The sequence below is a fragment of the Gadus morhua genome, chromosome 8 (assembly GCF_902167405.1).
Source record: "Gadus morhua chromosome 8, gadMor3.0, whole genome shotgun sequence".
Taxonomy (NCBI): domain Eukaryota; kingdom Metazoa; phylum Chordata; class Actinopteri; order Gadiformes; family Gadidae; genus Gadus; species Gadus morhua.
This window is the reverse complement of record NC_044055.1, coordinates 5,579,518-5,592,765: the sequence shown is the minus strand read 5'-3', so window position 1 is coordinate 5,592,765 and position 13,248 is coordinate 5,579,518. Positions and strand designations below refer to the sequence as shown.

At 44.6% G+C, this 13,248-nt stretch overlaps 1 protein-coding gene across 5 annotated transcripts in view; it reads left to right on the top strand.

Moving 5' to 3' along the window:
• Positions 1 to 13,248, top strand: part of st18 (ST18 C2H2C-type zinc finger transcription factor) — a 40,215-nt gene that overhangs the window by 1,133 nt on the left and 25,834 nt on the right. For all 5 annotated transcript variants that reach the window (XM_030362745.1, XM_030362744.1, XM_030362742.1 and 2 more), the window contains exon 2: positions 11,359 to 11,465. In XM_030362745.1, coding sequence (XP_030218605.1) covers positions 11,359 to 11,465 — 107 coding nt within the window. The remainder of the gene's footprint in view (positions 1 to 11,358; positions 11,466 to 13,248) is intronic.

Here is a 13,248-nt window from a genome sequence, read left to right as displayed (position 1 = left end):
TACGAGCGAGCAAGGCACTCGCTGGTTTCCTAAGCAACCAGGGTTTAATTGAAATGAGGCTGCTGGGAAAAGTTTATGATTTACCAGTAAGTTGCAGGAGACTCCTGGCTGAGGATTTGTAGATGGGCGCGTTGTTAATGAACGTGTCAGGAGGATTTTGGTTCAATTTCACAATAACCCTATATATTTATTTTAGTTTGTAGTTGATAGCTATTGCTTTTTGTTAATCCCTGCTTTGTTTACATTGAATTTTACAATTTCTTTTTTTTTATTCGACGTGATTACAGGTCATGATATCATAAAGGTCTTTCAGTTTGTAAAAATGCAAGTTTACGTCATTTAACCCCTAAAAAGATTTAGCAATATCATAACATATTTGAAACCCAAAGATAAGGTATATTATTCAAGTTTTATTTCAGCAAACGTGCATACTCTAAACACCAAGTTTCTAGAAAACACTTGAAAACTTCCTTACATCCCAACATGACATAACATGGCAAAGCGTGGCACAATATTTAGGAAGAAAAAAGCAATCATCGGGCTGATAATTAGAGCTGCGCTCGGGCTTCTAAGCTCTAAGTGAAATGCATTGGTCTCATCTGGCCTCTTAGGCTTTTATCGCCCCACCTGCTCCAAGAACAAGGATGTTAGTTGCTACACAACTCAGTCACGTCCCTCTTGTTTGCCCGCACATCATTTCCCAACAGGATCTGTCCATGGTACCTGTGATAAGGTCCACTGCTTCCTGGAGGAAAATGTGCTCTGTGCTAAACTCGCATTCAGAGCTTTTGTCAACATGTTGATTAGAAGAGAAATAAGCAACAGTTTGGGTGTCATCCCCTGATTCGGTAATTCAATCTGACACGGGATCAGATAGAGAGACGTTTAATACTGGACTTGGAACGTTTTTTATCTGGCGATCCGTCGGTGGGCAGTCAACACGAGGCAAACCAATTCTGGGATCTAAATGAAAGTTTCCGTGTGTTGGAACAAACAAGTCATTTGAAAAGGTCAGACCGTGTTCGAGTAACACATGTATTACCTGCTTTTCCCCGTCCAGACTTTCCTTAATCCAGGAAAATGAATGTATGTAGATTTTATGGGTTAGGGGTTGGGAGATGTTTCCATCTGCTGTCCACCAGCTGGTCAAGGGATGAAAGTAATTAATTGCTTAACTTCAGAACGGCATAATTATGTAGAACAATATATATATTTGTCTAGACTAGCAAGAGTATGGTGGCTTGATTGTAAATGTATAGCTGTATTTTTTGTCTTATTATGCAATATGCTTTTTGGAGTATTATGTATTTAAACTATAAGTTAAGCCATATGTGATAATGTAATATATTTGTAATGCTCAATAATATGTCCATATCTTTAATAGTTTTTTTCTCCTAATTTAAATCTGATTATTAAGTTTAAATGTAATAAGTAAGATTCATAGTTGCTGTTTTCGGTTTAGCAATATCAGTAATTAACTAGGACCTACTGAATAGGTATGGAAAAATCTAAAAATAAATTAAACATCTTGGGGTTTCGAATGCCAATTCTGGAATTTAAATTTAGAAATATAACCAAAATAAAAAAAATCACCCCAGTGGCATATCTTTGATTAAAAAAAAAAAAAATGTAAGCAGCATAAATAACACGCAGGGGGAAAATCCTTTTTATTTGTGAACAAATCATTTGATTGACATAGGGTAGAACTACGCAACGCTCCTAATTAAAATTACATGCTAGTTGTTGTTTTTTTTACAAGCGCCATCTTTCCCCCCCTTTTCCCCTAAATCTATTTCCACATTTACCTTGATTGTAATGTACCTCATTGGCTCCAGTTTTGTTTGTTGGCCCTCACTATAAAGGACCTGCCTGTCCCCCTCGTGGGCTGTGTGTTTGTGGGGGGGGGGGGGGCGGGCAGGGGGGGAAGAATTAGGATTTATGAATTTATTTCCTCTGTTGTATTGTTTAAACAGCTTTGGTTCTAGTTTTGATCCCTTCCTCTCCCCTTTGAGGCTGTTCCACGGTGTCAGCTGTGCACTGATAGTAAGAGAGCCGCCTCACAGTGTGAATGAAAGAAAACTAGCGGTTGGTAAACACTGATAAGGGGTAAATAGAAAGCGGTCAGGCAGAGATAGTTCTGTGTGAGCCCAGATTGTGTGCGGTCTGTTAAAATGAGATTCTGAGCCTGTCCCTTCTTTTTTTTTTTATTATTCCTTCCCCCCCCCCCCCCCCCCCCTCTCGCCCCCCTCCTCCCCCTCCCCCCTACCATGCTGGGTTTGTCTGGAAAATCTCCAGTGACCTGGCTCGCCGGTGCCTGCCTTTTCACTATTCTTCTGCTCCCCTCGTTTTTTTTGTGTATGCTTTTGTTTCTTCTAAACAAGGGGTCAAGTTTTCCCCGATACACATTTCCTCCGATGCTTTAAGGACAGCTGTCATGAATTGGAGGGGCTCGCAAAAAAGATTCCTTTCTGTTTTTTTCCTGTATGTATATATATATTCATGCAATGGAAACGTAGCATCCACACGGGAACACAGCGGGTTTACATTTGAATCTTCCTGTTTTTTGTTTTATGTGTTTGTCGATGGGTGATTGAAACCTTGAACACTGTGTGTGTGTGTGTGTCTGTGCGTGTGTGTGTGTGTGTGTGTGTGTGTGTGTGTGTGTGTATGCGTGTGTGTGTGTGTATGCGTGTGTGTGTGTGTGTGTGTGTGTGTGTGTGCGTGCGTGCGTGCGTGTGTGTGCGTGCGTGCGTGCGTGCGCGCGCGCGTGTGTGTGTGTGTGTGTGTGTGTGTGTGTGTGCTGGTTCTCTCTGGATCTAAAGCCGATTTAAAGAAGTGAAATATGAACTGCGGCCACACATCCATCCAGCCATCCATCCATCCATCGATTATCCATCCACCCATCTGTCCACCCAAATGTCCTCGTCTCTGCTCCTCCCCAGTGCCTCACACATTCATCTCCAGGCGAGGGGATCTATATTATGCAGATATCAAGTATACACCCTCACACGCAACACAGTACAACGAGTAGGCTATTAATTATAACCAAAAATACTAACATTTCCTTCACAGGACAAACACAATCCTAAACATAAATATACACCCCCCCCCTCCACAGTCCTTAAACAGCGCACAGTTTATGTTTTATTGAACTCTTTTAATGGCCAATCTGTTCTCTTCTTCTCTACTCCATTCTATGTTTTTTTAGTTAGGGTGAGTCCATCTTTTTACATGATTAAAAAAGACCTTGATAGGTCTCTCACCTTAAGGGTCGCCATGTGGTGTATTTACACAGAAAAATAATTCAGCCCATTGTAGAACGGGCAGCTAATGAGATTGGTCGTTAAGTGAATGACACAGAGCAGTGGGGGAAAAAAAAAAGAGAAAACGGAAAAAGGAAACCTTAGGGGTTGGGGGGGATATCAGAGTGCCGGCGTCTCCTACGGTACCACTGCCGCTGCGGGGACAACGACCGTCCTTACTCCCCACCTTGTCTTATCATCGTCCGTCCTTCTCTCTGGTGGCTCCATGAAAAAACAACACAAAGGCAGAGAGGGCCCTGGTAAGTCATGCTACTCACACACACATGGCTGACCTGTCCACAAGGTTAAGGTTATGATATGGTACACGAGGATGATGGTAGGAGGGGTGTGTGTGTGTGTGATTTGTGCGTTGTTGTTGCAGTGTCAGTGTAGTTCGGTCCAGGATGTAATCGCGTATGCAGCTGATGTGCTTATGTGGCGATGGAGTTGCACGCATGACAACCGTGCAGTTTGTGTATTTTGGGGTGTTTGTGTGCACCGTAGACACTTCCTATTAGTTATTTAACGTTTCAATTCTTTATTTCTCTGACCCACTTGCTTTTTTGTACTTTGGATTGACGTTTCACAAAGTTTTGTGTGGGAGTCACTTTTATCGCCTTATTTATATTAATTATGTGGTTGTCAGTTTTGTCCTTTTGTTATGTGAAGAGCTTCAGTAAAAGCAATGCCCTCTATCATATTATATATCATATTATGCATAAATATTATATATCCTTACTATAAGACAACATTTTAGATACATTTTCCAAAATTCGGAAAGTTATTTTTTTCTTTCTCACAACACAACCGGACATATTGCCGCACAACCCTTTCTCAACTTTCCTGAACTTTTCTGATTTCAAACCCAATTCTTTCGGTATTAAGCTCATTTCTAGATCGCACTCAAAAACCAGCGGCATAGTTAGAACGATGACGCACACTAGTGCATTAGCTTATCACTTATTGCCGTCAAATTGGAAACTGGGGTAAAGTCCAACGTGTGTGCTAAACCCTGGACTTAAGTCAAATTTACATTTTGTTAAAGATTACTTCTTTTATTGATGCATATAATCATATTCATGGACCATCTGGTGATTTGGCAAGCATGGATCAAACTCACAAAACAGCCTGGATAACCTTTTAAGTACAAAATAGTCAGGCTTAACTCTTCTATTACAGAAGTGTGTGTATATGTGTGTGTGTGTGTGTGTGTGTGTGTGTGTGTGTGTGTGTGTGTGTGTGTGTGTGTGTGTGTGTGTGTATGTGTGTGTGTATGTGTATGTGTGTTTGCGTGAGTGTTTTGTGCGCATGTGTGCTTCAGTGTGCGTGTGGGTTTGCGTGTGTGTATGTGCTTGTGCGTGTATGCGCTACCATGTGTCTCTACATGTGTGTGTGCGTGTGTGCGCGTGTGCGTGTGTGTGTGTGACACATAGAGAAAGGAGATTGTATGGATATTGGATAATACTTAATTTAGATCCCTCATCCTGTTCAATGCCATATTTCATTTCATCATTATCGTTTTGGTCTCAGACCAGCGTGTGTTTGAACAACTGAGCAAATAATGTTTGTACGACAATAAGCACATTTTTAAATGTTCAATATGGAATATAATTGTACTTTTGAGGAGAACATGCTCTTGTGATTCAGGGTTTATGACTAATGGCAGGGATACAAAAGGGATTTTCACAGCTTTGTACATTTCCACCCAGCACTAAGTGAAGAGTTTAATGGCCTAGTCTTAACGCCACAAGTTAAAGCTATTCTAAATATAACAAACACCATAATTACAACCGCCTTAAACTATATTTCTATTTATTCTATGGCACAAATATGAATTCACCACTGGGCATCTTTACTGCTTGAAATACTTATGTTCGACTCAATCCAAACAAAGCTTATAGCAGATTGAGTATTCATATGCCAGAGGTAAATCCGAGTTAACACGGATTTATACTGGCATGAGTTAAAGGACTAGACTTTGTAATCCAGGTGGCCGAGGGATTTTACCGCACAGTGGCAAAAAATCTCTTAAAACTCCCCCAACATCCTCAGCTTCAGAGATCAGCGAGGGGACCTATTTGTTTTCCAGCAGAACTGATGACAGCACAACTTGCATCAGGAATCAGGGCTGGATTGAGTCTACATCTGTGCCTGTGTGTGTGTGTGTGTGTGTGTGTGTGTGTGTGTGTGTGTGTGTGTGTGTGTGTGTGTGTGTGTGTGTGTGTGTGTGTGTGTGTGTGTGTGTGTGTGTGTGTCGTTTTCTGTGTATGTGGGTGTGACAGCGTTAACACAGCGTTTGCGATGTGTTTGCGTCTATGTTCTCTGTTCTAAATGTGCACTTTAATGTTCAATTGAATAAACACAATTTGGGTACACATACATCTATATATATAGTTATATCTTTTCTTTGTTTGTTTTGTCTGCTGAACGTACAAAACGTTTGCGCTTGCGAGCACGTGTGAGTGTGTGCGCAGACACACGCACTCACGCACACACACATACACACACACACACACGCACGCGCGCACACATGTGTGCGAAGCACAGAGGAGCCGAGATAGAGTGGAGTTGTTTAATGACAGGAACAGCTGACTCATTTAGAGAGAGCAGTGAAAGGTAATTAACCCTGGGAAAACTACAGCTGCCATGCGAGCTGTTCACTTCAGTGCAATCTGATTAGGAATCACTGCTCCAGACCCTGACTCCTTTCAGACACTGTGTGTCGGAGGTAAACTTTTCCCTCGGCCCCTGGTCCCCTCCCCCCCCCCCCCCCCCCCCCCCCCCCCACCGGGCCCCTGAGGGCCCCCAGAGCACTGGAGACCTGCCTTTTGTAACAGGGGGGATTAGCTGGAGCGGTTACTTCGTTTCCCCAAATTGCCGACCACCTGGTAGCATTCATGCTACCTCCTGTGTGAAAAGGCCTCCTTGGGCCCGAACAATGGGCGGGATTACGCCGCAGACATGACAGACACGCAGGCTGGAACTTATTTCTCCCCAAACACCTGTCCCTCAAATTAGTCAGGTTCCCCTTTTTATTTTTTTTTGGAGGCAGCGACCATGTTCACGACTGATTTGAGAGATGGGAGGACCAATGAGTAGAGACAGTGCGTTTGGGCTGCTTTGGCCCTGGTCCAATGGCTGAATTGTCATTTATTATGCCATTGACTCGTGAAGTAGTTGGGGGCTGGGCGGGATAGGACGGGGCAGAGGGGGGGGGGGGGGGGGGGGGCTACAGATTTGCCTCAATATTTTCGGCGTGCTTAATTGGATTGAAGTGTCACGAATGAAATCGCATATCATCTCCTCGCCTTTCTGCGACGGCGAGGGGGATAGCCTGCAACAAAAAAAAAAAAGAGAGAAGCAAAAGCCTCTGAAAACGTGGTCAAAAAGCTGATATTGGCCCCTTTGATGGCAGAAGAAACGATGCTGGACGCGCTCGGCGTGCGAGTGGTCCCGTTCCAGATGAACCCAATTTAGAGGCAGGGCGTCGGGGAGAGCTCGTGGGAAGGACATGACAAAGACTCCCGGATCACCTCAGCATAGGTGTCACCATCTGACTACTTTCATGGGTGTGTCCCCCCCCCCTCGCCCCCTCCCCCCCCCCCCCCCCACACACACACACACACACACACACACACACACTGTGTGTCCGACAGCAAGTTTTCCCCTGTAGTGATGCCACCGCCCGCGAAACACGACGGCGGCGGCGAACGTCGACAGCCAAGAGCTCCTAATTGTCTGTTAAGAATTCAGCGCACTGTGGTCTTTTATTGAAGCGCTTCAGTGTCGGGGAAGTGATACGCCGCCAACTGCCGCCCTCGATAAAAAAGTACTTTTTTTGGCAATGGCGCGGAGATACTTTGCCTGGCCGTCTGGGAAGCTGTGAGGCTGTTACATCTGAGACATCACAGTTGACTCTGACTGTTGGTTTTGCGACGGTTGCGTCGAATTCCAGAAATCCTCGGAGTAACACTCTGAGGGGTTTCTGCTGTGGGAAATTGAATTTCACGATAGGGATTGAATTTGTGTGAACGACGAAAAGGGAAATTAATAGATTTTCGCGTTGAGTTTTTTTTTTACTGGGTAACATAAGTGAGCAACTCCCGGCCTTGGAGTCGTTAAGTGATTGAGTTTTAAAATACGACTGGATTAAAAGTGATTTAACTGTTCGGCAGTGTAAGAGAACCGTGGTGGGAACCGTCTCATGTTTAAGGCTTCAAATAATCACTTAACATCTATTTGAACAAAACTAAAGACTAAAAAAAAAAGACGAACAGACATAAGAAAAACGTTTCTTGAAGAGGTTCAACCAGTGTGTGATTTATTTCTAACCAGCGCTGCTGTCAAAATAAACTAAACAAGAAATAAAACATTATTATTACAGGCAGCAGACTGATATTTATTGAGAATTAGAGAGCCCTCCACACATTCCCCCCTCCCCTCGCTTCCTACATCTCCCAGCAATTATTCTAATGTCCAGCTGCTGGCTTTGTCCATCCAGGGCTGGTGAAGGCTCTGCTGCGACCTGACAAACACTGACAAATGAAGAAAGAAGTATTACTCACAGTCACAAACAAGTTGCACAGCTAATACACGGTTGTTGCGCAACTTGTTTACACAGCGTATAAAACCGACATTATTATTTTTTTCCTCCTTCCCTAAAAAGTAGATGCTTTGAATCGGGAGATGAGAAGTATTTTTTTAAGCAGTGGCTGCGCGGCCTGCTTAACCTTTCATCACAACACCGCGTCCATAGAGCTGAGAGCAGGCTCTGAGCAGGTATACAGCAGCCGCGGGTTATATAGCACCCTGCTAGCGCTCTGCTGAGCCTAAGCACTGCAGGTGATAAGACACGCATACACACAGACATGCACACATACACACACACAAACAGACACGCACACACACACACACAAACACACACACACACACACACACACACACAGACACACACAGACACACACAGACACACACACACACAGAGACACACACACACACACACACGCACATAAAAACAGAGACACACACATAAACACACACACACACACACACACACACACACACACACACACACACACACACACACACACACACACACAGACACACAGACACACACACACAAACACACACACACACACACACACACACACACATAAACAGGCTGAGACACACACATGCACACACACACGCACACGTGAATGGTGATCATTTTACTGTATCCTCCTCAGACATTCATTACAAGGAAATATGAAAGTAAAGGTTGCTATCACATTTTTTTTTTCACGGTTCGCTTTTTTTTATGATGCATCAACATAATAAAATAAAAAAAAACGTAAAATTAATGAATGTAAAATTAATGTGAAAATTATTCACCGGGGTAAACTATAAACACAGAAGTTACCCCGGCGAAGTCGCCCTTTCTTTTTTTCCCTCCTTACCCTAGATCAGAGTGTAATTGCCAGTAATCAGGTCTGTTTGCTGCTGATAAAACCTCTCTGAATGCGAGGAACCCTCTTTGTGTGATGACTCAATTATGCCAGAAGTGGCTCATCAAACCTGGCCCATCAGCTGCTTTAATAAATAAGGAGGAAAAGTTGCTGCAGGCGCATTATAATTCCATTCATTCCGTAATTAAATCCATTCCAGTTTTAACCCTTCTCTCCTATAGTGGCGCCTCTGGAAAGCAAACAAAAACAAGAAGACACAGAGGGTGGGGGGGGGTGAGTGTGTGTGTGTGTGTGTGTGTGTGTGTGTGTGTGTGTGTGTGTGTGTGTGTGTGTGTGTGTGTGTGTGTGTGTGTGCGCGTGTGTGTGAGTGAGTGAGTGAGTGAGTGAGTGTGTGTGTGGTGGTGGAGGGGTGGGCAGGCACGCACTCACAAACACAGACACATGCACACACACAAACACACAACACAAACACACACACCGGAGGCTGACCTTGCACGCTGAGCCCCTATGTACCCCCCCCCCCCCCCCCTTCCCCTTCCACGTAATTCAAAATGATGCTGCGGGAGAAAAGGTTAAGAGAAAAAAAACATTAAAAAGCCAACCGTGAAAACGGATGGGTATAGGCTGATGTGTTTATTTATGTATGCATTGTTTCCACAATCGCACACACACACACACACACGCACACACACACACACACACACACACAAACAAACACGAGGAGAAACAGCCGTAGATTATGTTAAAAGAGTAATCTAATCACAACAGTTGGTCGGGTGACTGTGCGATACTGACATTTTAAAATCTTATTTTGTGTAATCGCATTTGCCCCTCTTTCCCTTTCCCCTGTGTGTGTGTGCGCCCTATCTAAGGGAAATGTAAACAATGCCATTCATTTTATGGTCTCTTCCCAAGTCTTACGGCACCACACTCGTGCTGCCTGCTTTATTAGATTGGCGATGAGGTATCAGCGCACTGCTATTGAGTTTGACTCTATCACAATAATGTGTGTGTTAATTACACTAGCGTTCTCTAAGTGCAGGGATAAGCTGAGAGGAGGAGGGGGGGGTGGGGGGGGGGGGGGTAGGAAGAGGAAGACGAGGAGGAGGAGGGGGGTAAGGTGGGAGGGGGGGGAGGGGGGGGTAGGGGGGAGGGGGGGGAGCTCACAGTGACTTCAAGGTCAACGACGGATATCCATAACAGCTGGGTGACATTAATAAATCATTAAAAAAAAGGAATTAAATAATAGTAATCACAATCATAATAGAAGGAAAATAACCTTTTCCTGGCGGCGCCTTGATTGTTTTTCTGCGCCGTTGTTGTTGTGGTGGCCGGCATATCAGCGGCGGCGGCGGCGGCGGCGGCTGTGTCTGCGGTGGCGGCGGAGGCGTCTTCTTCTCCCTGCGACCAGAGAGGTGCGCCTGGCGCGTCTGCCCCCCCCCCCCCCCCCCCCCCCCGCCCCCCGCCCCCCCCCCCCACCGCCCGCCAGCAGCAGAATGGGATGCAGCCCCCTTCGGTGACAATGGTGCGGGGCGATGGTTATTCATGACTGTTGGACGGGGGGGAGCCGGGGAGGTAGCCTCCTGAGCCGCAACCCATTCTGTGGTGGGAACGCCGGCAGATGGGGTACAGAAGGGGGGGAGAGTGGGAGGTCGATTTGGGAATGGTTGGGGGTTGGGGGGGGGGTTGGGGGGGGGGGGGGGGGGGGGGGGGCTTTCAAGGACAGCTAGCAGCAGCCAGATTAGCAGATATAGTCCGTCAGGAGGACTCTGAGCAACATCAGGCCGGGCCCCTACTAGCTTCCCCCCCCACACACACACACACACACACACGCACACACACACACATACACACACACACAACCGGCCCCCCATACACCCCCCCACCCCTGAGAAACCTGCCCTTTACACGGGCAAACAATCCTCAGGAGATGAGCTGTTTGTATTCCGGCTGGGAGTCCAGGCGTTGGGAAGGTGTGTGTGTGTGTGTGTGTGTGTGTGTGTGTGTGTGTGTGTGGGTGTGTGTATGTGTGTGTGTGTGTGTGTGGGGGGGGGGGGGGGGGCAGAAATATGATTCAGCACATGACGAACCAGCTCGAAAAGGAGTGAAGTGTTTATTTTTTTCTTCGGATGCTAATGATATTGAGCCCCCCCCCCCACGAACACACACACACACACACGCACACACGCACACACACTCACACACCACCACCCCTTATTTCGCTCTCGGAGCTATAATTAACACGATTTTTTTCTTTTTTTTTCCTTTTCCTCTGAAGCTAATACAGATAAATAATTTGGTAATAGGATCTGCGAGTGAAGGGGCCTAATGTACTCATTGTGTTGGTCCATGTCTCCCTCCCTGGATGTTGGGTATTAATTAGAGACAAGCAATTTGATCTCTTGTCAAGTAATCAGTTTGCATCGCGTGTCTTACTCCGTTTGAGCTACTAATATGTTTGTCTCCCTCTCTCGTTCCGACTGCCGTGTGTACAGCCCCCCCCCCCCCCCCGGAAAACTCTCCTGGTACCAAACACATCTCGGTGTGTACAGGAAATAACGTATTGTATTAATGTGTGTACACTTTGTGCGTTCGTCTTTGTGTTGCAGAGAATGAGTTTTCTGACCGCGTCCTGAGATCGCAGAGTTTCGTTCACGTCGTCCAGGGTGGGCCGGGCAAATCGGTGTGCACACTGCAGGGAAATCTCCAATCCAAGGTGAACTCATACATCTCTTTTTTTTATCCTCTCAGTAGTAATGTTAATATTATTTGTACGTTTGTGTTTTATCATGCCGTCTTAAATTTGAGACACAATCCCGGTAATGTGGGACACACGTCTCCTCAAATATTTAAATGATATATATCTTTACGTGTATATTTGTGGTTATTGCCTGTGATTGGTAAAGTCAGAGGTTTGGTTAAGTAGCTCTAGTGTCAACACTCTACAACACTCGCTGCCATCCCAGACAGTGACAGTGTTGGGCCTCCTACCTCATAGATGTGGGGGGCTGATATAACATCATTGATATTGCTGGGTCTGCTCTTCATAGAAACCAGGACTGCATGTCGTGGTCGGAAAGTAACTTCATTTTGAAATGTGGTTTACGTGGGGATGTTCACCATGTAAACCATAAGGGAGACCGCAAGAGCTTAGCCGCAAGTTCTGAAGGCTACGGGCCCTTATTTCTAAATATCTGTTTTATTTCACTAAACTAAGATTAGAAATCTGTGATTCTAGCTAAAACTGAAATCACAAATCTTTTAGCTGAAATGTGGTTGTTTATGTCGTAATGTTCACCATATTAATCATAGTGAAACCATTGATGCAAAAAGTTCCGAAGGTTATAGGCCATATTTTCTAAACATCGATTTTATTTTATATGAGTAGAAATCTGGGATTTTAGCTAAAACTTGGAGCACAGTGGCCAGTTTCCAGAGAACTACCTTTTGGCCTCTGGGACATGTGCTGTACCTGCCAAAACCTCCTTATTGTTTCCCCCGAAATGTTTTTTGGAAGCCAGTTGGCTCCTGCCCAAAATGTGATTGTTTGAATATGACTGGAAACATAATGAATGGAAATACACACTTTGTGTGTTTGTGCTTGCAGTATTACCATTCTCCTGCCATTCTCCAAACAATAAATGATATTGCCTTATTTTATTCTTCGCTATCGGACCAAATTCAACACTAAAGTAGATAAATATTAACATTGAAAGAAGTCATTGATAACGAGTTGTTTTTCACCTCGGCAAATAACCTTTCTGAATATAATGTGTGGACGTTTCTTTTGAATTTTTATTTTTTTTGTACTATGACACAATTGCTCAGTCAACCAATTGTAACCTATGTTTCCATTTACGTATTATATGAATGTTTTACTTCCAATTTTCTAGTTTGCCCACATTTATTTTGCGCATAAAAGCAAAGGTTGCCAAACTAAAGTTCTAAATTGTCCGGGAATATTTTCACGATAAAAAACACACAGCTTGTGCACTATGAAAGGCGGTACGAATCACACATTGTATCACGTTAAAACAGTAAAAAAGCCGCCGGGAATATGAACCTTATAAAATCTTGAATATAAAAATCTTAAAATATTCGTTTTTTTAATTCACCAGACAATGTCAATAGAAGGTGTATTGTCCCCTTGGTGGAACCCAATGGCCCAGGGTTTGAGGGGGCTCTTTCGGGGAGGAGGCGAGAGGCCCATTGGACCCTCCATGTTTCTATTTGTTCTGCTTTTGTAAACAGCCTGCCAGTGTCCTTCACTCTCCCCAAGTCGCCATGTCAAGTGGAGCCGTCTCCTAAAGCAGCCATAGGAGATCTCCTTCTCTCTTTAGGGGCGATCGCTCCTGATGTCTTCCTTAAAGATATTCAGATGTCGTCTTCTATTTGGTTCAGCATAGTGCAAAGCATTAATGAGGGGGCGATCCCGGGAAAAATGTACACTCACTTGTTTTATCTTTATTGTGTTAAGTTTTTATCATTAGGCACGTACA